At 38.8% G+C, this 21,870-nt stretch overlaps 2 protein-coding genes and 1 long non-coding RNA gene across 7 annotated transcripts; 1 reads left to right on the top strand and 2 right to left on the bottom strand.

Annotated features, from left to right (window-relative positions):
• Window positions 1-421: 421 nt before the first annotated feature.
• Window positions 422-3,158, bottom strand: GTF2A2 (general transcription factor IIA subunit 2). Its single transcript, XM_041418393.1, has 4 exons — window positions 3,124-3,158; window positions 2,786-2,921; window positions 2,192-2,296; window positions 422-892 (listed from the first exon to the last, which is right to left on the bottom strand). Exons 2-4 carry the CDS (start codon window positions 2,855-2,857, stop codon window positions 749-751), a joined length of 321 nt encoding a protein of 106 aa, XP_041274327.1. The 5' UTR covers window positions 2,858-2,921; window positions 3,124-3,158; the 3' UTR covers window positions 422-748.
• Window positions 3,159-3,179: 21 nt separating this feature from the next.
• On the top strand, window positions 3,180-4,954 carry LOC121343340. The gene is made up of 2 exons (XR_005953698.1): window positions 3,180-3,306; window positions 4,544-4,954. It is a non-coding gene; the product is annotated as an uncharacterized LOC121343340 (long non-coding RNA).
• Window positions 4,955-5,370: 416 nt separating this feature from the next.
• Window positions 5,371-21,631, bottom strand: BNIP2 (BCL2 interacting protein 2). Of its 5 annotated transcripts, XM_041418387.1 has the most exons (13): window positions 21,527-21,545; window positions 19,995-20,064; window positions 17,520-17,657; window positions 16,909-17,039; window positions 16,144-16,211; window positions 15,107-15,280; window positions 13,116-13,292; window positions 12,369-12,471; window positions 12,120-12,251; window positions 11,441-11,527; window positions 11,211-11,309; window positions 9,774-9,809; window positions 5,371-7,846 (listed from the first exon to the last, which is right to left on the bottom strand). In XM_041418387.1, exons 4-13 carry the CDS (start codon window positions 16,956-16,958, stop codon window positions 7,798-7,800), a joined length of 975 nt encoding a protein of 324 aa, XP_041274321.1. In that variant the 5' UTR covers window positions 16,959-17,039; window positions 17,520-17,657; window positions 19,995-20,064; window positions 21,527-21,545; the 3' UTR covers window positions 5,371-7,797. The 5 variants fall into 5 exon arrangements, with proteins under 5 accessions (XP_041274321.1, XP_041274323.1, XP_041274324.1 ...); XM_041418389.1 differs by lacking the exon at window positions 19,995-20,064 and having other exon boundaries at window positions 21,527-21,631; XM_041418390.1 differs by lacking the exons at window positions 19,995-20,064; window positions 21,527-21,545 and adding an exon at window positions 21,593-21,612.
• Between the last annotated feature and the right edge of the window lie 239 nt (window positions 21,632-21,870).

Below are 21,870 nucleotides of genomic sequence, written 5' to 3'. Positions count from 1 at the left end.
ACTTGGAACCCTGTAACTGAAAGACTTTTTCATTTGCAACATTGCTGTAAACACACTTAGAAAATTTTGGGGAAATAGGGTATGTTAATGCTAGTTTTAAACAAAGTTTTCCAATGATCACTCTTTCAAAAGTTTTTAAATAAAAGTTTATTACAGAAATTATTTTGAACAAAAAAAAAAAAACAGTATCTCTTGTAATTAAAAAAAAGGTAACATTATATTCATGCCCTATAAGGTGAAATGAAGAAATGCTACAGGTATTTCTTCCACTGTCATTCTGTGGTGCTTTCTAGTATGGATTAACTCACATCTGCATCACAGGAATTGAGTATGATCAGTCCCTTTCCATGCTTCTCTCCAGAAAGTGCTGCATATTACTTTCTCAGACAATTCCTTGCTCAGACAGCTGAAGCACTCTTTGGATTCAGTAAAACACGGTGCTATCCCAACAAATAAGTTAGTACTAGAAAATTCACTACACAGAAAATAAAGATTACTTCTGACTTCTAATTGCTCTAGTATTATATACTTCCCAGCAACAGGTGCACAGCAGTCCCTAACACGGTTCTACCTCAGTGCCTGTGACTCAGGGAAGCATTTAGCTGGCTTTTGTTTCATCTCTCATCAGATGTAAAAGGGAATACAAAGCCCTACTTCCGTCTGTGTCATACAGTCTACCTGGCTTTAGTAAGACATTTAGACAAAGCTTTCTAAAAACAATCAAGTCTCATGTCTCAGCCTAGTTATGTCATATTTCATACTTACTTTTTCCATCACATGCTACAATTTTCACTTTATCCACTTTCACAAGTTCGGTGACCTCCCTAAACTCCACGTCATTCAGTACAAATGTCCATACATTGTCACAGAACCTGTATGTGTTCAGAGACCCCTATAAAAACACAAGAGACATTTTCTGTAGGATGCATCTCAAAAGCAACAGAAAATGATGAGTATCTACTGAACTATGTCCCTTCTAGAACAGATTGCTACAAAGCCAACAGTGGACCTGAACACATAGAAACTGGCAAGCAAGCAGCTCTGAGGAAAACTGGAGTTTAAATGCCCTCCAGTGGCTGAAATTCTCAAGACCATGGAGTTACAGGATATCCAAGGGGAGGCTCCTCAGGTAGGCAAAGAAGTTTTACAATTTTTCTAATGTATACAAAGGATCAGTAGCAGGAAACATTTCTTAAAATATTGGGCCATTAGAAAAATCAGATACAGCAGTGATCATAACAATATGTGAATTCAGCAATTGCTTAAACTAAGTGGTAGCTTAAGTAAAGAATCATGACAAAACTGACATATGTGACAGAAAGGGGTATCCCTCCTATTTGAAGTATTACTGAGGATGACAATATGGAAAACTTCTGACCTTCACTTTTCCATATTTTAAATTGACATTCTTGAACTTAGAACTTAAGCTCCAAGTAACATTTTTAAAGTTTATTCACTAAACACATGCTAAACTGTTTTTTATATCATGCTACATATACAAAACAATTTAGGTGTGCTAGAGAAATTATGCTATTTTTAACATCTCTGTATTGTTTAAAAATCTAGTCTTTTAGCAACCCACATCATGAATGTGTTCTACATAGACTGCAGAGAAGTATTACAACAAAAGTTAACATGAATGTGGATTTTGTGCTTTTTTCCTTAGCATTACATTCAAGTTGACATTCAACAACTTGCTGGCTATCTAGGATCAATTAGGGTGGCTGGCTGGCAACACTTATTTTCCAACTTATTTTTCTATGATACCTACAGAAAATAGCTACAAAATGATCCAGTGAAAAGAGTGGATCTAAAACTCTCTAGTCTCTCTTCACATTACCCATGTGGCTGAAAATCTGGCCTCATCTCACTTTTGCTAGGGACAGCTGTGAGAAGCAGAAGTCTCCCTCCTCATCTGCAAAACACTGAGGATGGCAATGTTATCCACCAAAAAAGCAACTCCCTCTTCCCTGTTTTCAGCATCTGATTTCTGCATTCATTCAAAAGATCCCTGGCAGAACAAGGTAACGAGCCTTACAGCTGCATACACAATGTACAGTTAAACAGTCATTATCAGAGCCAAAACCAACCCTCTTAAGCTCTTGATTAGAGCACACAGCTTCAAATGACATTCTGCATCAACACTTAGTTGCTGTATCTCATGTAAAACTTTAAGATATCATTTCCTTACCCTGAAATTGACTCTGTTCCTGACTCGCTGTGCCAGTGCTGAATTTATAGCTTTATCAAACTGAAGGAGCACCTGAAGGGCCAACTGAGGTGTGATTTGCTGTGACTGAAGTAGTTGAAAAGAAAAAAGTTTTGAGTTGTTTCAAAGTAAGCTCAAGCATGCAGTTTAAGTTAAAAACATCAAAACAAAGTTCACTTCAATGAAGCAGACCTCTAGAAGAACAATCTACAAAAAAATTATGTTCCTGTATTTATTTCCATTTTTGTATTTCAATCCTGTATCACACAAAGATCTCTCATAATAAATATTTACTGGAAATAACCAGAGGAACAGCAAATTGACTCCAATGTTCCAGTTAAGCTGGCTGTTAATTTACTGAGCCACATGAGATTATGCCACTTACAGAAAACACATTTCTTTACCTAGAATGTAAAGAAAAAAACACCACAAGTGAATGGAGCACCAAACCCTTACGATTTCAATCAGGAAGTTTCCCAAACCTTGGCCGTAAGTACCGTGACACAGGAACGACAAAGCCGTTTGGATAAAAACTTCTGCCTTTATTAAGCTACTGGCCCAGACCCCAGCCCCAACCTGTATGAGCTCGTCCAGACTCTCCTGCAGGCTGTTGCCCAGCGTGGTGTTCCTATAGAGCTGATACGCCATGGTTTGCTGGGAGCGCTGGACACGTCCTGCTCATCCACGGCTGCGCGCCCGGGCTGTCCTCGCTCTCATCGGAAACAAACAAAGGTGACAATAAAACCCTGCACGCCCCGCAGCCCAGCCCGTCGGGCACACACAGCGTAAAAAACAACCCCGCAACACCGCCCGACCCGCGGGCGCGCTCCCGCCGGCGGGACCGCCCAACCGACAGCCCGGCCCGGCTCCGGGAGCCAGCCCGGCCGGAGCCATTCCGGGCGGGAGCCGGGCACCGCGCGCGGCCGGAAGCGCGGCCCCGCCCGGGCCGGAAGCGGAACGGGCGGGCCCGGGCGCACGGAGCGCTCCCGCGCAGGCCCGCGCCGGGCAGCCGCCCTCAGCAATCGCACAGCGCACTGCCCGCCACGGCCTGCAGCCAGAGAACAAGCTCGTTTAAAAAGAAAATATGTTCTTAAGAGGTAGGTGAAGAGTCTTCTACTTACATTTCTTCTATTAGAGGGACAAAGGAAAACAGTCACATCTGTGAAGTGTTACTAGCCCGATGAAGCCCGCTCTATTATCCATGACTCACAACCGGTGCTTTTGCATGATTACTGCAGCTTCACTTGGCTGAACACTGCACGTTTCCCGTTATCACCCACACTAAGGTTTACAGACACTAATTGGCAGCGTAATCATTCTATCTTAACCCTGCAGTGTACCACTCAACCATTAGAGCACCTTACTGCTCAGGTCTTGCTTGTTAATAAAAAGGTTTTGTTAATGAAAAGAAACATTGCAGAACTGCAGCGCCACTGGTAAACTAAGCATCTGTCCTCCGTGATTGTTTATTTGTTATTATTAACCTGGAATTCAATCTTACCAGTATTAACTAGCAGTTGAACAAGCTAGAGTAAGGTAAGGACTTGCGGAAAGCACTCTTGATAGCTTCTCTTCAGATCATTTTCAATACTAAAAAAATTCATGTAAATCAGAGTAATCTGGGCAGTTCAAATTGCAAAACTGAAAAAAAAATCTAGTTGAGCAAAGAATGGCTTTAATTTCACTGATCTCAGTCATGCTTGAAGGGAATGACGAAAAACTAACATGAGTGCACCCTCCTCACAAATGCTTTCTTCCTGTTAGTTTAATATGGGTAATGAGATGTGATAAAAGAAACAGTGTAGTTCAACACAGAATTTTGAAGCTAGGAAAGCTGCAAGATGTCTTTCAGAATATGAATATTTAAATATTCCTTACCTTTCAGAGTGTTACTCTGACTAAAAGGTGTCCTTAAAAAGTATAATTAAAGCACTTGTTTCAAATGTTTCTGACAAGCAGTCAGTGAAACAAATTCTCTTGAGAATGACCTGCATCCATAAGGACTGAGTGAGAATTTTGACTGCAAGATTTGTAAGGCTTCTGTGGTTACAAAAAGCTTGCAAGCTGTTATCCCTCTCCTCTCCATTCCTCATATGAGGTTTTTGAAGGAGACTGGAATGACTTGAGAATTCAAGTCATTTTCAAAGACAACAGCTTTTGAGAAGACATGAATTTAAACCATCTTTTTAGATACTAAGTAGTGCATAAATCTGCAGGATACACTGACAAAAATTTGGCACTGAAAGAAATACGCTTTTTAGCAAGAAACTTTCCACCTTGTGACAGATTTAGTTAATAAAGTGCCTATTCACAATGTGCTTCAATATTTTTCAGTCATCTACAGACATTTCAGCAGACGAATCAGTGAAGCTGACATGACCAGGCACCACCAACACCTTCTCCTGCCCATGACACTTTGAGGTCCTTCATAAAAGATTCCATTACTAGCACATGTAATCTTACCTTGAAGTGTGACACAATTAACTGCTGAAAGTTTTACACTGTCATTAGAGCTCTTAGGGTATGATGCACAAAGCTGCTGGAACAGACACAGGCTCCAGTATCCTCGTGGACTCGATTTGGAGTGGGGCTGCTGTCTCTCAGTACAGTGTTCCTCACAGCAACTGTTCTTCACTTCTTTACTGACAGTAAAGGAAAAAAGTATGCCAAATGGTGTTGCTATGAACAAGGTTATATATTGTTCTAACTAGTTCTACCTTTTTGGAATAAAAGTTCTTAAATCTGCTTCAGCACTAAATCCTTTCCCATTACCCTCCATCAGAACATGGCTCTGCCATATTACACAGATCAAGAACATTCAAGCAAATCCAGAGTCTACTCAACAGTTTTTAATGACACTTTCTCCAGAATCTCTTTGTCACTTCTGAGTTTACCCCGTTGCAGAAATCATCAGAAATGTCACATTGAGAGGCCATTGGCCCAGATATCTCTATTTCAGCTGTGCACAGCAATAATGAGATGGGTAATGACTTATTACTACATATATAACTAAAGAACCTCCAAATCAGACATAAATCAGTGACTCATGAATTTTTTTCTTGACAGGGCTCACCAAATTCTAGCAAAATCACTCATACTTTTAGAAGGAAGTGCCATTGAAAGGTGAATTCCCTACAATACTTTATCTTATCACAAAGTGATTCAAGTTTTGAAATAATTTTTATTTAAGTATGACATTCCAACTTCTCAGGTTTTTAAATATTAAAATATATTACATTATATTATAGATTTCAAAAAAGTTAAGTTTGACAAAACATTATCCATAGCTTTGGGACCACTTTGCTTTTTGTAAACATCCACCTCACCACTAAATGATGAGCTGCAAGGAGGCAGAAGGGAATAATTCTTTAGTACGTTTCTTTCTCAAGCTGCATATCTTTAGGGACAGAACAACTGCTGTGCTGTATACTCATTCAGAACAACTTATACTAGAGAAATAAACCATTTATAAGCACATACACATTTCCAACAGAAATCATACTACTGCAGCATGAAACTGTAGAATCCTTGGCCACCAGGAAACACAATAACAATCCCATCATTTGGAAAATGTGGAATATACACATGCACTGTACTGCACTATGCACACAGGAAGCCACAGGACACAGAGAACTGCATTCCCTCCATTAAGAATATAATTTTACTGAGACTAACCCTTTTATCCATTAGGAAAAAATGGAAATGAGATAATCAGAATGCTTCCTTTTTAGCTTAGAGCACATGCAAACCCAGTAAAAATCAGATTTGCACGGTTGTACAGACCACACTGAAAGTATGAGAAGTGAGCAGGCTGCAAGTGCTCCATGTACTGACTTGAACTTTACAGCAACATCAAAACTGAGGCAGGAGATAAGACAGCCCCAAAGAAAGTGCATTTGTGTTCTGCTTCAGAGCAAGATCCAAACCTGATGGCGTGGATGCAAGGCAGCTTGGCATTGATATTGTCTGTTGTGTGAACACATCCTGCCTATCACTCTCCTTGAAACTCTGATACAGCAACTACTGCAACAAAAGGACTTAGATCTTGAGATGAAAGTATCTGAACTGCAGACTTAAGTAAACCTCCAGAGACATGAGCACTTTTCCCTCACCTGACATCCATATGCTCTCAGAGTCCATGCAGGTATCACTGGATACAGTGGATTAATTGTTATTTGGTAAGTCTTGACCAGGGAATATCTCACTACTGCTGTTTATCAGTGTCATGTAATAATCTGGTTGAACATAACTTTTTTTTTTTTAATAAGGTAACTAAGTAACATTAAATATAGTTCAAAAGTGATATTTTTGTAGCATTAAGACAAAATTGTGAGCACAGTAAACACCAAAAGCAAAGATTTAATATACTTGCTACAATATTATATTGCTCAACTCCTGAATGAATTTATTTGCGTACACCTGCCCTTGCACGGAAAATGCAATGTTTATAAAAAGATGTTACAAACTTTTACAAGGTATCAACCAGTGCATTACTGTTGTCCCAGTAAGCCTAGACACACTAGTTACGTGTCCAAGAAGACCTCTTGCAGACACAGATTTACCATCACTGCGGGGAGTGAAAACACCCCAACCTTTAAAACACTTCTTAAAAACTAAATTAGTGCTGGCAACATGTGCCTAACAGGTTTAGAAATGGAGGTTTCATTTACAGGAATGACACAGGCAGCGTAAGACTTCTCATATTTCTGCCCAGAAAATGGTATTGTGCCTAGAATACCTGTGTAGCTCCCCAGTTCTACAGAGCATGACCAGAGTTCCCACCAGTAACAACCAGGATTCATCCACAAAGAACTGCAACGAACTCACTTCCTACTGCTAGCTGAGACAGTCTTGACATACTGAAGCAGAATCTAAATTCACAATTTCAGCTGAAAAAGGTCTGGTATCTTACCAGTCACAGTTCAGCTTTTGTGGCTTAGGTTTAAACCTCCTGGCCAACAAACTGCCACCACAGAACTGCAGCTCTGCATCCAGAGTGATGGACTGAAAGACACCAAAGTTGAAGCTCACTTTGGTGAGGTAAAGGAGTGAGCTGGTGTAAGGTAAATGAACAAAAATAACGATCTCTGTATTTGTGAAAGCCAAGTTAATTTGATTGTTAATATCCAAACAAGTTTTCATGACAACAAAGAAATGCACTTGACCATTTACAGCAAAACAGATTTATACAATAACAAGTAACTTATGGCCTTGTCTACCTGCAAATGAATTCCTTCAGCAGGTACACACAATATATTGTTCAGTCATAAAAATATATATATTATCTCTTTCCTTTAACATTTAGGTATATAAATATTTTACTGAAGAACATGCATCATTTAGATAAACAGTTGCAAGAACATCCTCTGAAAACAGGGTTCTTTGCCATTTAGCAGTATAAAACGATTACATAAACAGCAAATAAAGTCAAGACAAACCAATACAGCAGTAAGCAGTTCATTGTGTGCTAGTCCAAAGCACCTTTTGCAACAGATTATATAATACATACACACAGAGAATGCACTGTAATGGAGCACAAACAGCATCGTTCCATCGGCGTATTCTTCAGTCTTGCTTGGACTCCAAATTTACTGTTCACTTTTCTGCTCTTGTTTTCCATTCAGCTCTTGGTCAACTCTGCTTAGCAAAGAAAGTAGTAAGATTAAACTATGTTAGCACAGTTTGACAGCTCATCTTATTAAGAAAAAATATTAACCTTAACAGGAAAACACAAAGCTTTTATATGGGAATAGTTTTAGTAAATAAATATTAAATTAAGGTTTTTATTTAATGTAGTCATGATGTTGGGTTCTTTTAAATATCTATTTTCCTACCACCCCCTAGAAATTAATTAAAATTGTTAGGAAATCATTTAAGTAACTACAGAACTTGAGGGGAAGCATTTAAAAAGTGCAAGTCAAGTCTGACTACAGAAGAAAAAAGCATGGCCTGTGCTCATAACAACAAATGCAAGCAGAAACAGTACAGGTAACATGACAATACTGGCAAGCACTGCCACTGATGAATTCATAAGCACTGAATTACCTTCTTGGCTTAATTACTATAACATTAAAGATAACAGCACTAGTTGAATTAACAAAAGTGAAGAGGCTCCTTAACTGCAATAATTTTTCTGTTATGTTCTAAAACTCTTGCAATTACCCTGGAAAAATTCACCATCATGCTGATAAAAGTGGGTTTTATTTTGTACCTTATTTCTTACTATCTGCCTTGGGACCAGCAAACAAAATGCTGCTTTGCAGAAACCAGGGGATCATTGGATTGGAAGCCCTGCATAAAATGTACTTTTCCTCTTTACAGTAAGAACAAGCTACAGTCTTGATAACATCTTTTGGCAAGTAAGTTGTGCATGGAGGTAAATTAATTTTAAAACCAACAGCAGTTCTAAAGTGAGAGTATCTCTAACAATCTGCCTAACATACCTGTCCAGTCTGTCAAACTATAACCAGCCAGTTTTTCAAAATGACAGAAGCAGTGACAGCTCCTTTGGGCCACGAATCCATAAAAAGGAGCTGCTTTCTACCTGATTGAAGGCTCAGTATCCAATTCTGCCTGTGATCTCTATATCTAATTTTCACTTAAGTACATACTACTTTTTACAAAAGTGATGGTAGTACAGGTGAAGTTGTCAACAGGACACTAAAAAGTGCTTGTTCTACTGGAGATTTTTTTAAATTGTCCCTTTATTGGAGTAATTCCTGAAGAATGTTCAACACATGACTAGATTTACATGTGAGCTTCAAGAAATAATTTAAATTCCTTTTACTTCAATCTCAGTGTTCCCCTACCCAATTTAGACAATAAGCCTTTTCTTAATAGTTAGGCACACAAAGGAAAAGTAATTAAAAAAACTCCTACGTTAGTAGCAAAATCTTTCAGTCTATATGTTAGTGAGTGAAAAAATAACACGTCAATTCAAAAAATTAATCAGCTGTGGAATAGCTTGAATAGTTAGCAGGAGACTGGAAATTAACAAAGTGGAAATCTAGTATTTATTAGGAAGGAATGTAGGCACTGCAAATACAAACAGCACTAAAATACTAATTTAGATTGCATCTATGCAAGTTAATAACTAAAAAGGTAGCAAATACCAAAAATACAAGACTCAGTATTAAAACTTCTTACGGAGTTGCATCTCTGCTAATGCATAGCTACAGCTTAGGACTAAATACAGCTCATCTCCAGAGATAATTCCTGTTAGAAACAACGACATTTGCTTTAATGGGTTCATACAGAAGCACTACTTCTGCCTCTTAAAGACTTCAAGTTGAGAACCCATGTATCCCCTTAATAGTGAGCATCTCACATAAAAATGTAATAGAAACTATTTACAAATAGCTGTCTGAACACCCAGGGTGAGTTCTTAAGAGATTCCATACTGCCTCCAAGTACAGTATAGTTGCTGTCATGCATAAACACTTGGGCACTAGTGCATGTTTATATTTACCAATGCTTATTCCTTTATGCAAGCCAATCAACTGGGAGTTAGTTGCAGTGCAAATTGTCTTATGTAGATGCAACCCTAATCAAAAGATGAATATACCTTTTCTGTTTCTTTCTAAACTTTTCTTCTTCATACCTTGGTGAGGAAAAGTTTTATTTCAGTAAATATAACACACAGAGGCCAAAATCAACAGAAGCTGCAAACCAGTATTAGTGTCAACAGTTTGCAGAAACTTAATTTTCAAACTGATATAATGAAGAAAAAAACCACTGTACCTCCAACATTTATCAGCATTAAACAAAAACCATTAAGATTTAGTTACTACGACATAATAAATGAATTCAGTACAACCTCTTGCACAGTGTTAGCATTCATCAATAAAATCTAAAGTCTGTATCCATAATAGTTTAAAGCCAGATATAATCCTCGACAGAATTCTGAGAATTAACTCTTTAAGTTAACCATGTCCAGACTTTGCAAAACAGTTGAAGGTTCATCAATACAGAGAAAAATCTTTTAAAACTCAGAATGACAGTCTGAATATTCATAACACACCCATAAAACCCCAGTCGAAAAAATTCTAAAGACAGCACAATGCTGCCTCAGCTTTGTCATGTGTTTCACTCCCACCCCATGAAAACTGGTTTTCTGTCTCACAGAGTTAAACTGTGGAACTGACAGCAGCTGGATGTCTACTGAAATAGCCAGCCATCTGCAGGGGGCACAAGGCTTTGTCCAGCATGGATGTGCCCTCAGTGACACTGGGCCACCTTCCCCAGTTTGTGTCACCTATTAGGATGCAGACAACACAGGGTTTGTGTCATACCCTCTAACAGGCTGTCATCAGGATTGTTAGTGTTTTCACCTGGTTTTCTTAAGATCCAAGTTTATGGTTTCTACTCTATTACTGCATTCACAAATGCTTTTGACAAAAGGATCATCTTGTTTGACAGCAGAATTGTGCTGATGTTAAAATGGCTATTTTTATCTGGATGGGAAGGAAAAAAAAATACACTGATGCTGTCTTCATTTCTTTACCAAAATAGCTTAGAACTGTAGTGGGCAGGGATTCAGCATTTTCCCATCACTGCTTTTCTTTCAAATGAGAATCCAATCCAAGTGATATTTCAACACTTAACTTGTTCCACATTTTAAACACTTTAGAAGACATTATAAATAACTTCAGTATCAACATGCCCACAGTTTCTCACTCACAAGCCAGTTTAATATACACACCAAGGTGCAGATCAACTGGAATGAAACCTTCTCTAGAAGGCTTAATTCACACACCACAACTTAGTAATTGCACAAAACTCCACTGTGAAAATGACTATACATTAACATTTTGGTTGTCCATGCTACTCTATTCCAAACTGCCTTTAGCAATGAGGTCAAACATGGACACTCCTACAGAGAGCAATAATCTCAGTTAAGTCATTATGTGCCAAGTGTTACATTCAAACCAAACACTGATTACAACATCTACCAGTCCTAAACCACAATCAATGTAGAAGATGTTGGAATAATGAAACGTACTGTTTTATGCATTCTGGGATGCCAACGTATTCCATGGGGATGAGTTCAGCTAGTTCTGCCAGGGTAAAGACATACCTAATTTTTTGGCTGAATTTTGAGCTGTGGAAGAACAAATGCAGGGTACAGTTACAACTCTAAACGTTTTTCACTAGGTCAATATTAAAACAGTCTTTTAAGATCAAAGCAAACAGTTGTTAGAATTTTTTATGAAAAAGCTTCCAGAGCATTACCTAATAAAAGGTTTTGTGATGGCCAGGAGAGTTCTGATGAACCAGGAAGGATGAACTATGATCAATGATTTCAGATTTTTCCTTAACCTGAAGGATTTAAACAATGGATAATTACTAGAACAAAAAGGCAGCATGACCAGGGGGTTTGGAATATGCAAGAAGTATGTTTTGAAGAGCACAACTGTCACACAAACACAGTATTCTAACATCCCATTATTAGAAGTCAGCCTCCATCAGAGGAAAAAGTACTACACAACTGTAAAATAAAAACTAAAGATACAGTATCAATTTGCCAAGGAAATAACATTCCAAGGAGAAGCTCCTTTGAATCTTTTTACAGAACTAATGATCAAGTGGTACACAAAGAACCTCTCTTATTAACCTTATGCTAATACATTAAATTATAAGGCTAAGGATGTAAGGATATTCTACAGAATAACAATATTCAGTATTCTAAGAGTATTATTTGCACTAAGAAAACACCCTGAGAACAACAGCAACAAAAAGCATACACAAAAGCCCCAACCAATCAAAAAAATCCAACACACAACACTACCCAGGCATGTTTGTAGCATCATCCCACATTGCCTGGCTTAGGAAGAGGTTTTCAATACACCAATTTCCTCCATTAAGTCTTAACCAGAAGAATATTGTAAGAAAATATTGCAGAGCTTCTTACCTTCTATCAATTTGCTGGTAACATTTCCTAAGCCAGCCTAAACTTGGCATTTTTCTCCGTGTTGTTGCACCATTCAGGTAAACTATCATATAGTTCTCTGCTACTAACAGCTCTAAAGTGCCAATTACATACCTGGAGAGACAAGCAAAGAAAACTTCAATATCCACAATCTTCTTTTGAAAGTAACTCCTAGTAGTGCTCAAATATATTAAAAATAACAAAATCCCAGAAAAGCAGAGGATGACTTACTTAAATAGATTGTCCATTAGGTATCTGTAATTAGGCTGGCTGCTCTCAGGCATGAAGCAAACAGCAAACACTACAATGGCATTTAACCCATCACCATAATAACCTAAAAACAAAGAAATAAGCAGCAGCAGTTATAAAGGTGACAATGCACTGATTACATTTACACAAAGTCAAGCACATTCAGTAAGCTTTTTCATTATTTACCTTAAAGAGATGTACACACATCCATATGGACACATTCATACAATTACAGAAAACATAAGGTCTCTTTTTCAAGTTTGTCTACTTCTCAAGCAACAGCTGAAGCTCATGTCAATCAAACACTGTACCTATAACCAATGTTTCAGTAGAGAACCTCAGTACATTTAATATCTTAATGTTCTTAAAGTTTAATCAGCTTTTCTTCCAACCTAAACTTCACAGACTGTTGGAAGGAGTCATGAATTGATTTCTGCCTTACTAGATCGATAGTTAAAGTTTTCAATAGTCTAGGAAAAAAATTTGGTAGCAGTAACACTGTAGGATAAATATATATTATTACATTGGTGCGTTTTGGCACACGTGACCATGTGTACATTTTGGAACTTTAGTTTAATAGAGAAAAATTATTTTATCAACTATTGTCTTAACACTGCAGCAAATGAATTGCCACAAGTCTTTATGCCCAAAGCTCTTCCTCTGCCTCCCCAAGTCAGCTTAAAGAAGTAGTTGCTCAGCAGTTCCCCAGAGCATGTCAGCAATCCTTACCACCATGACTGATAACTTTTTTGTACGGTTCAATTGCCTTCATGTCCACCCTGTGGTCCTGCTCTCCGATCCGAAACATTCGCCAGCGGCGACCATCGTCCTTCTCCTCTGCCACAGTGTACTCAGCCAGTGAGCCTTTCCTAATCACATCAGTAGTTTTTGGTTTTGGAAGATCATCTGCCAAAATGAGAACATGTTGAAGACCCATTATGAATACCATGCATAGTGACAATCAGCTATGACACAAGTTAACCACTTTGCTATCTAATCTATTTTGGTATTCTTCAGCCAGTTAGACACACCAGCTGATGTCATGGATATTTCAATTCACATGCTCATGTTGGCAGTTATCTGTTGACTGTAATTTTCTCTATTACAAATATGTGAAAAATTTCAATTCATGGAGAAGCCTAATTAATTGTAGGCTTTCAGAACACAGACCTTAATGAATTTCACCAAAATAGACAAAGTGGTTAACTCCAATGAGAATTACAGAGGTTGATCACAGATTTACATGAAGCATGATTTAAAACATTGAGGTACCTTGCAAGCAGACATGCAGACAAATCTATTGGAAATTAAATCTAATTCACGTGTGCAATCAAAATATATGAAATTTGTGCTGACAGGAATCTGTATACAGACAATTTGCTCTGATGAAATTATGATTCTTGACTTTGTTGCATGGACCTTACCCAAAGCGAGAAAAACCTACTGCAAGTTAGTTGTCTGTTCCCGAAACAAAGCTGTTAATTGAAACTATCCTTCCAGGAAAATGAAGGCAGCAGCATTAAAGGAAGAAAAGACAGAAACCCTTTTCAGCCACTTTTAAAAACAAGACACAAACATCCGGAACATTTCCTTCGCATCACTGCAAAAGTAACCCTGAATACCAATTCTTCTTCATTAAAACAGTGAAAATCCTTTTACAAATTTAAACACACAGTCTCTGTTAAGAAAACTTCCACTGCAATATGCCTTTAGCTATTTAAAAACCAAAACCACCCCCTTATTCTTAAGTGTTTCTTTCTCCACAGGTAGTGTTTCAAGCATAACAGTGAAAAGAGAACTTTCTCTTTATTCAGGAATTTAAATTATTTTATTTTCAGGATGAGAAAATAATAATTGAATTTACATATTTACTTGTTAGAGACATTCCTAAATCACGAAGCTTACAGATGTTAGAGACTCCAACAATTTGCCCAACACAACTGTTCTTGGCTTCCATAAAGAGGGCCTTAAGACATCATTAAACTCCAAGTTTAAAATTTGTGCTTTAACTCCTACACAAAACATTTATCTCAAATAAAATTTGTTAGAATCTCCAGGTTTTGCCTATAACACCTATTAATGTCTTAAAACTGAGATCATTACTAGTGTGGCTATAGCTACTTTAAATTCCTATGAAGTCATTTCAGAGTTCCTTGACATAAAATAGAGGATCTTCTATTAGTCAGTCTGGAAATATGCATTCTCTAAGGCTACTGAGCTTTTGTCATTCTCACCACAGGAAGATTTGAGATCAGGTATTATTTAGTATTTTTAAAAATACTATTCAGTCCTCCTTAAATTGCAATTCAGCAATTTCTAAGTAGCTAATCTATATCCCTTTGTTTGGCTCCCTCTATTTAAAACTCATTCCTAACACATGTAAAATACCTTGGGTACTTTTTTCTGTTGGGTGATTCTTAAAAACTTACTGCAATAGAGGATTTTCCATAATTTCAAGTCTTATAGATGCATATGTACATGATCTTCACCTAAGTTTACCTGCAGATACAGCTAGTAACTGTTTGCCTGTTTACTGATCAGATGAGGTCTGATTTGCTCTTTAAAAAGTAACTGCATCTATTTCTCATTCCTAATATAATCAATCCCTTTGTATTTCTCCTCTGGTACTATTGAGTCATAGCTATTTCTTACTAGGGAAACAGTTGACCTACACTAAGAAAATATTTTAGAGTATCACACAAAAGAACCAAAATACTCACCTTCCCATTCAAATTCATTGCTATTTTCTGAAGGAGTATCTAAATCATCCAAATCAATCTCTCCACTCTCATCCAAGTCATCAGACAAAACAGATTCCTCACTGGGATCCAAAGTTAAGCTAATATCTGGAGCCATCAGTTTCTTCCTCAATTTGGTTCCATTACCCTCTGTATCTAAAGAAAGCAAATTATTTCTTTTCAAAGCTAAAGCAAGTTCAGATAAGCATATTACCAAGACAGAAGAGCACAGTTCTTTCTCATATGCATTATAAATTAATGTCCATAATTGAAACAAGGTATCTTTGGAATAAGACTTAATAGGGGATGGAAAGAACAGCAGGTAGAAGTTCTCAAGTTACCCATTGCACACACACAGTCTGAGCAGGGTGGCAGACACTGCTACCCCTGTCTGCTGCATCCAGGTGTCCCAGGGGCTGCTCCAGATATTACACTGAATAAATCTTGTAAATAATACAACAGATTCATGTCCCTAGCACTTGCTTTTGTTAGGCTTCAGTGACATCAAAACCATCTTTGATAAAATAGAAAATTATGTACAAGCTGAAAAAAACCAAGAAGACTGACAGACAGTGAGGATGTAAAATTAACGAATCTCTTCTGTGAATACACAGAATGTACACAGAATGCTTTGAGGTACAAGGCAAATATTGGCATGATTTAGGCAGGAGTTGAAAGCAAGGAATAAAATCAGGTTACCAATCCAGCACTGGAAATGTCACAAGTAAAGAAGACAGACAAAATCCAAACAAATTTTACATGTAAAAACCTCCAAAACTTCAATCAAACAAAAAAAGCAACCAAACCAAAAACCCCAAACAAACAAAAAAAAACCACAAAAAAACCAAAAAACCCAAACCAAACCAACAAAAAACCAAACCAAAACAAAACAAAAAAAAACCAAACAAAAAAACCCCAAACCAAACAAAACAAGCAAAAAAATCCCCCCACACCAAGGAGCTTTAAAGCAGCCACTTAAGTAGAAAGCAGTCAGCTGGGCTGGAGTGGAATGTTCTTACCAGCTTCATTTTCTGTTCCAGCTGCAGCCAATCCATCAGACTCAACAGGGTCATCCTCTGGCAGGGGCCTGGGACACAAAGAAATTATTGTTACAAATCTGCTTTGACATTATTTTTAATGCCATATATTAAGACTTACACATTCCTACAAAAACCCACTGTAAAGTTAGTGCTGAATTAACTTATAGCCTAAGTTCAAGCTTTCAATTAACAAACACCAAGGCAGCAGAAAATTCCTTTGCAGCATTCAAGTGACCATCCCATCCTGTGACAAATACCAAAACAATGACTACTACCAGTGTGTCATCCTTAAGAAAACTTGTCATAGTCTTGCTTGACAAAATTTGACATGAAATAAATTACAGAAGTAGTTTAGTCATGTTATCATAGAATACATCTAAAGCTGATTTAATTTTTTTTGTAGGCCCAAGCAGCATTAACTTTAAAAGCCTTTCCTCAGAAATTTTGCTTAATGAAATATTTGGGCCATGAGGCACTGGGAGTAATATGCAAACAATGTAGTTGCAAAATAGTATCACAGGAAATAAACAAAGCCAAGCTTACAAATCTTCATTTCAGAAACACTGGAAACATCACCAGTGGCAATCCTGAAGAAATATGCCACAAAACCTTTTCAAAACTGCTATATTAACGGAAATCACTTCAAGATTACTACTGAGTATTAGTTCACTAGGAAGACCAAGAGGTAGCTTATTGCTGATGTTGTGTGTCTGATCCAAATTACTTTAAAAAAGAATTCAAAACCTTGGAAAATCTTCATCTTGCCACTCTTCCTTAAACTCAACCCCTTCCATTCTCCTGCTAACTTCAGCTGCTAACAGAGACTCCTGATCAGGCAGAACCTCTGGTCTTCAGCACAACGGGCTAAAGAGGAGCTGCAGGAACATAACAGAAGGTGTTATTCAATACTGTGGTAACTCCCATACTTCCAACACATCCTTTAATTTATCATCAAGTTGAGGTATTATGCAGAGTAAAAACAGAACAATACAGAGAAAAGTTTTGTGTCTGTTTCCATTTTACTTTTTTTTCCATGCAAAACTTCTTGTGGAATGGTTTAGCATACAATAATTTAGGTTGGAAGGGATTTAATGCAGTCAAGGAAGATCAACCCCTCAGTTAAAATTAAGGCCTTGGGCAACCTGTTCTATCATTTATGATTACACCAGTTCATTCCAAAATGCAAGAAACCTGATGTGTCTCTAGATTCTGCAGGAGGTGATTAGTAAGTGTATATTTTGAGAAAAAGTCTAGATGGTCAGATCTCAACTACAAGCCATTAAAAAAAAAACAAAACCAAATAACCCAAGCTCTTCAAACATAATTATTTAAGACAGTGTTTTTGGAGAACTCACCCTATGATGTGCAAGTAAAACTGTTGTTTTTCAGGCTCACCCATCACCAGCAACGAGTAATCCCCAATAACAGAACATGGTAAACCATTCTGCTGACATAAAAGTCCAAACCAGTGGAAGCTCTTGGCTGTGTTGGCTCTAAAGATTAGCAGAAACAGGTAAACTTATCAATGAAGGTATTAAGAAAACCAACATCCATGAAAACAAGAAACCATTGTATTTTGCAAAGAACCAATCAACACAGAACAGCAGTAAGTACAAAGTTTGAATGCAACCAATACTGCTTATTAACCCAGAGATACAATTTTTTTAACATGGCTGGAAACCAAATTACACTTACTGTTCCATAGGACCAGCCTTCCTTTCATGGCAAATCCAATTTTTTCTTCTCCTGACCTGATTTTAAAACGTCCTGCAATGCTCAAAGCTACGCTATCCAAGTTGATTAATCAAGAAAAATTAAGTGATCTTTTTGTAAAATTGCAGTAGTACAAATTAAACACGCCTTCCTTTCATGGCAAATCCAGTTTTTTTCTTCTCCTGACCTGATTTTAAAATGTCCTGCAATGCTTAAAGCTACGCTATCCAAATTGATTAATCAAGAAACATTGTGATCTTTTTGTAAAACTGCAGTAGTACAAATTAAACATTAATGATCTCAATTTAAGCCTGTTTTACTGACATTTCCCTGCTTCCCTCACACAGAAAATTTAAATAAAATTTCTAGAATGTAGGAACCTAGTTCCTCTTAAGGGCCAGACTCTGTTTGAGCCATTCAGCACCTGCACCTCTCAGCTGTTGTTCTTCAGCACTGTGAAGACCTTGCCCCAGCCAGTGCTGTCCCAGCTCTCCCTGTTTGTCCTGACTAAAGCACTGCTTGGAAACAAGTCCTGCCTCTCACCAAGCTGTGATGTTCTCTGCATACGAGCTGTGGGTACTCCTGGCCACCAACCTGCTGGCTGCTACAGTGGGTTTTAAATATTTGCTCAGAGGAAGCTCACACTTGGATGTGTAGTAACAGTGAATTTGTGCAGAGCTCTCTATGCATTTGTGTCAGGAGACTGAGATGAAGCCCAAGGAGCTTCTCCAGGGGCCCTCAGCAGTCAGGAGAAGGCAGAGGTGGAGGAAGGCTACTGGTTCCAGCAGCATGGAACAAACCAGCTGATGCAAACATGCAGGTGACTATAAACCTGAAAGAAAATCTTAACTCATGACTTCACTGTTAAAGGACAAAAAACTGGCAGTCAAAACATCCAAATTTCACCCCCCCAGCCTGTGACTGTGCTGGTGGCTGTAAGATGCTCCCCTTGAGCTGAGCTGCACTGCATTCCCTACACAGTTCAGTTGAAAGCAGAGGTTTGCTCCAAGATTTGAACAGTTTTCTTCCCACACTTCTGAAGAATACCAACACCAAGTAACACCTGTTAATTCCAAATGGACAGCCTTTCAGTGCAGAAACACTTCCACCTGCACTTACTTCATCACACTGGTGTAAACCTGTTGAACTAAGCCAAGAGTTTAAGAGATACTCGTGCTGTTATCTAAGCTTAAGGTGCTTTTATGGAACACTCCTCACACTTCTTGCAGAATTCTCATCAGCAGTTTCTCATTAAGGTAGATTATAAAGCAATCATTTGCTAAGTGCCACACAGGACACCTGAAAGCAACTTACAAGGCAAGCTTGGAGTTCCACTTCAGATATGACCAAATTTAAGTTTTCAGCATCCTACTTAATACCCAGACTAAGTAGCTGGTTTGGATGTTTTGACTTCAAGTCTCACCTATAAAAGCACTATCATTTGTCAACTAGAAGAATGAGAAATTAAGAAGGAAGGGTAATCTTTTCAAGAAAGTTAGAAAAGTGATGACATCAGTTATTTTACATCAACTAATATAAATGCTTACTAGCAGGCAAAAAAAAAAAATCTACTTCTGCTTATGCAAAATAAAGCTGAGTTTAGAATACTCTCTCTACCCCTGCTGTGGCACTGCTGACATGTTTTTAAAATGCCAAAGCCTTTTTAATTCAGCTGTAAATCTAGAAATGTAACTTGGGAAATGTAAATTTTAATAATGCAAGCACTTATCAGTCACATAGAAAAAAAAGGCAAATAATTTCTACCTGATCCTAGCACTCTTCATGACCAGCTCAAAAAGGTTTGGTTTCCAAGAACAGCAAGCCTGATCTTATCCTCCATTGCTCATTACTTTCTATTTTGCACAAAGAAATGGAAGATGGAGAGTATTCTAAAGGTCAGAAACTTCAGCACATCAAAGAATATCTGGATGCAGGGTTGGTTCTGCTCTCTTACTGGAGCCACTGGACTTTAGAACTCTACAATGCCTTTTATATTTTTAAGGATCTCAACAGGCAAGTTATGGTATTACAAAAAGGGAACACATCACTCAAACCCACTGCTCTGTCACTACAGCTAATGAACAAATTTCCATTCCAGAACAGCAGGTTAAACCTACTTAAGTCTGCATCTGAAGAATGTCACTGCTTGCACCAGAGGTCAAACATCAGTGTTTTCATCCTTTTTTCCTAGAAAAATAGATAATTTTCAGAGTTCTCTCATTAATACCAAGCTGCCTTAGCTGGTAGGTTCTGGAATATCAAGTAAAACAGTGTTAAGAAGCCTGTTAAAAGTTGCCATTTATAAAAATTTACAGTACAGCTAAAGAGAGACTCGGGTCTGTCCCAAAGACCTAAAAAAAGGGGTGGGACAGAAGGACAACAGAAAGCATGAGATCATTTTATTAATGAAGTTAAAGGCTGCTTGCAAAAATTGTTATTTAGGTTTTCACCTTTGAATTCTCAGGCAAATACACAAATAATTACAAGCCAGACATTTCCATGGTCATATCCACCTATCCAGTACTAACACCTATATTCAGTACTTGATCAGCACTCCCGTATTTAAAATAGAATAAATACAAAGTTTAACTTTGCAGGACAATTTCAATGTCAAGCATTTTTACTGAAAATTTACATCTTTACATTTTTTTTTTCAATGTACCTGATAGGCAAAGAACAGAAAGCTGTTTCCATCTCAAAAAGTCAAAATCAACTTCAAAACAAGGTTACCCTACACTCTCCCTCCCCATAGTTCACCTTTATTCCATCAACAGAAACATTAACTGAGTGTCAAGTTAATTCCAGGTTTCAGGCATTAAAGAGGTGCTTTTAAGAGTAATTTTCACATTTACAGCAAGCCTAAAGCAAGGAACAGACACATCTTCTGGTACACAAACCCACAGGATGCAGCTCAATTCTAAATGTTTCTATAATTCCAATGGTCTTTAGAACGTGGCCAGCTTAGCCATATAAATCCAGGACAAGTTTCCCAAAGCTGAAGATGGCCCTCCAGACTTTACCACTTGCAAATATCCAAATGGGACAATGCAAGGACTGTAGTTAATAACAGATAAATTGTCTCCTTTTGCTCCTTTCTCTCAGCATCAAAGCACACAAAAGTGAGACAGCTGAAAGAGAAAAGTCTTGAAAACTCTTGCTTTCCTCCCGAGGATACTACTTTAAATTCCACATCCAGAGCAACAGAGGGTCTGTATTTCTGCACCACTCAAACTTATTTGAAGGTAAACACTAACTTCTCAAACAATCCCAAAGATTTATACCCTGCCCAGATATTCCTTTGTCAGACTTAAACATGCATACAAGTCAACCCGAAATAATCACCCACTATTTAGCGTATTGCATTAGTAACAGGAAGCAGGAGGAACTAAGACAAAAGGCGCTAGACAGCAACTCTGACTTCCGCGACACGGCTCCGTACTGCGCGTTCGCTGCGCCCGCAGCGGAACAGCCGCGCTACGCGAAATGCTGCGGGCCAGGGCAGGGCACTTTCCCCTCGGACATTTACGTGTTCACAGCCCTTCCCTCAGCGGCGGGCGCGGCCGAGCGGGGCCGAGGAGCTGCCCGGCCGCGGGGTCCCCGCTCACCGCCGCCGCCGCCCCGGCCAGGCCACGCCCCTCCGCGGCCGTACCTGGCGGGAGCGGGAGCGGGGCCGGGCCGCGCTCGGGGCCGCGCTGCGCTGCGCGCCCGCGCTCACCCGGAACCGCATCCGCCGCCCGAGTCACGTGACAGCCCGGGCCGCGCGGGGTCCGGACGCTCGCGCGCATGCGTGAACAGCGCGGGGCGGGGCTCGCGCAGCCGTGAGGGCGGGCCGGGGCGCAGCGCCACAGAGCGGCCGCCGTGAGGGCGGGACCAGACGGAGCTCGGAGAGCCACTCCCGGTGTCCGTGAGGGTCACCTCGCGTGCCCGGCAGCGTTGTCCAAACGGTCCTGGAACTCTGTCAGCTTTGCTGCTGTGAGCACTGCCTTGGGGAGC

This window comes from Onychostruthus taczanowskii, unplaced genomic scaffold (genome assembly GCF_017590055.1).
Source record: "Onychostruthus taczanowskii isolate IOZ18803 unplaced genomic scaffold, ASM1759005v1 scaffold6, whole genome shotgun sequence".
Classification (NCBI taxonomy): Eukaryota; Metazoa; Chordata; class Aves; order Passeriformes; family Passeridae; genus Onychostruthus; species Onychostruthus taczanowskii.
Note: the sequence above shows the minus strand (reverse complement) of the source record. Positions and strands in the feature narration are given on the sequence as shown.

Excerpts from the sequence above, each read along its gene's own strand:
- BNIP2 (XM_041418389.1), bottom strand. The coding sequence starts at position 16,958 with ATGGAAGGGGTTGAGTTTAAGGAAGAGTGGCAAGATGAAGATTTTCCA. Across the intron at positions 12,472-13,115 it reads AAAAGTTATCAGTCATGGTG|GTTATTATGGTGATGGGTTA; the intron begins GTAAGGATTGCT and ends CTTTGTTTTTAG. Across the intron at positions 9,810-11,210 it reads ATCCCAGAATGCATAAAACA|GTATGAAGAAGAAAAGTTTA; the intron begins GTACGTTTCATT and ends TTCCTCACCAAG.
- GTF2A2 (XM_041418393.1), bottom strand. The coding sequence starts at position 2,857 with ATGGCGTATCAGCTCTATAGGAACACCACGCTGGGCAACAGCCTGCAG. Across the intron at positions 2,297-2,785 it reads GTCTGGACGAGCTCATACAG|TCACAGCAAATCACACCTCA; the intron begins GTTGGGGCTGGG and ends CAACTACTTCAG. Across the intron at positions 893-2,191 it reads GGAACAGAGTCAATTTCAGG|GGGTCTCTGAACACATACAG; the intron begins GTAAGGAAATGA and ends GTGTTTTTATAG.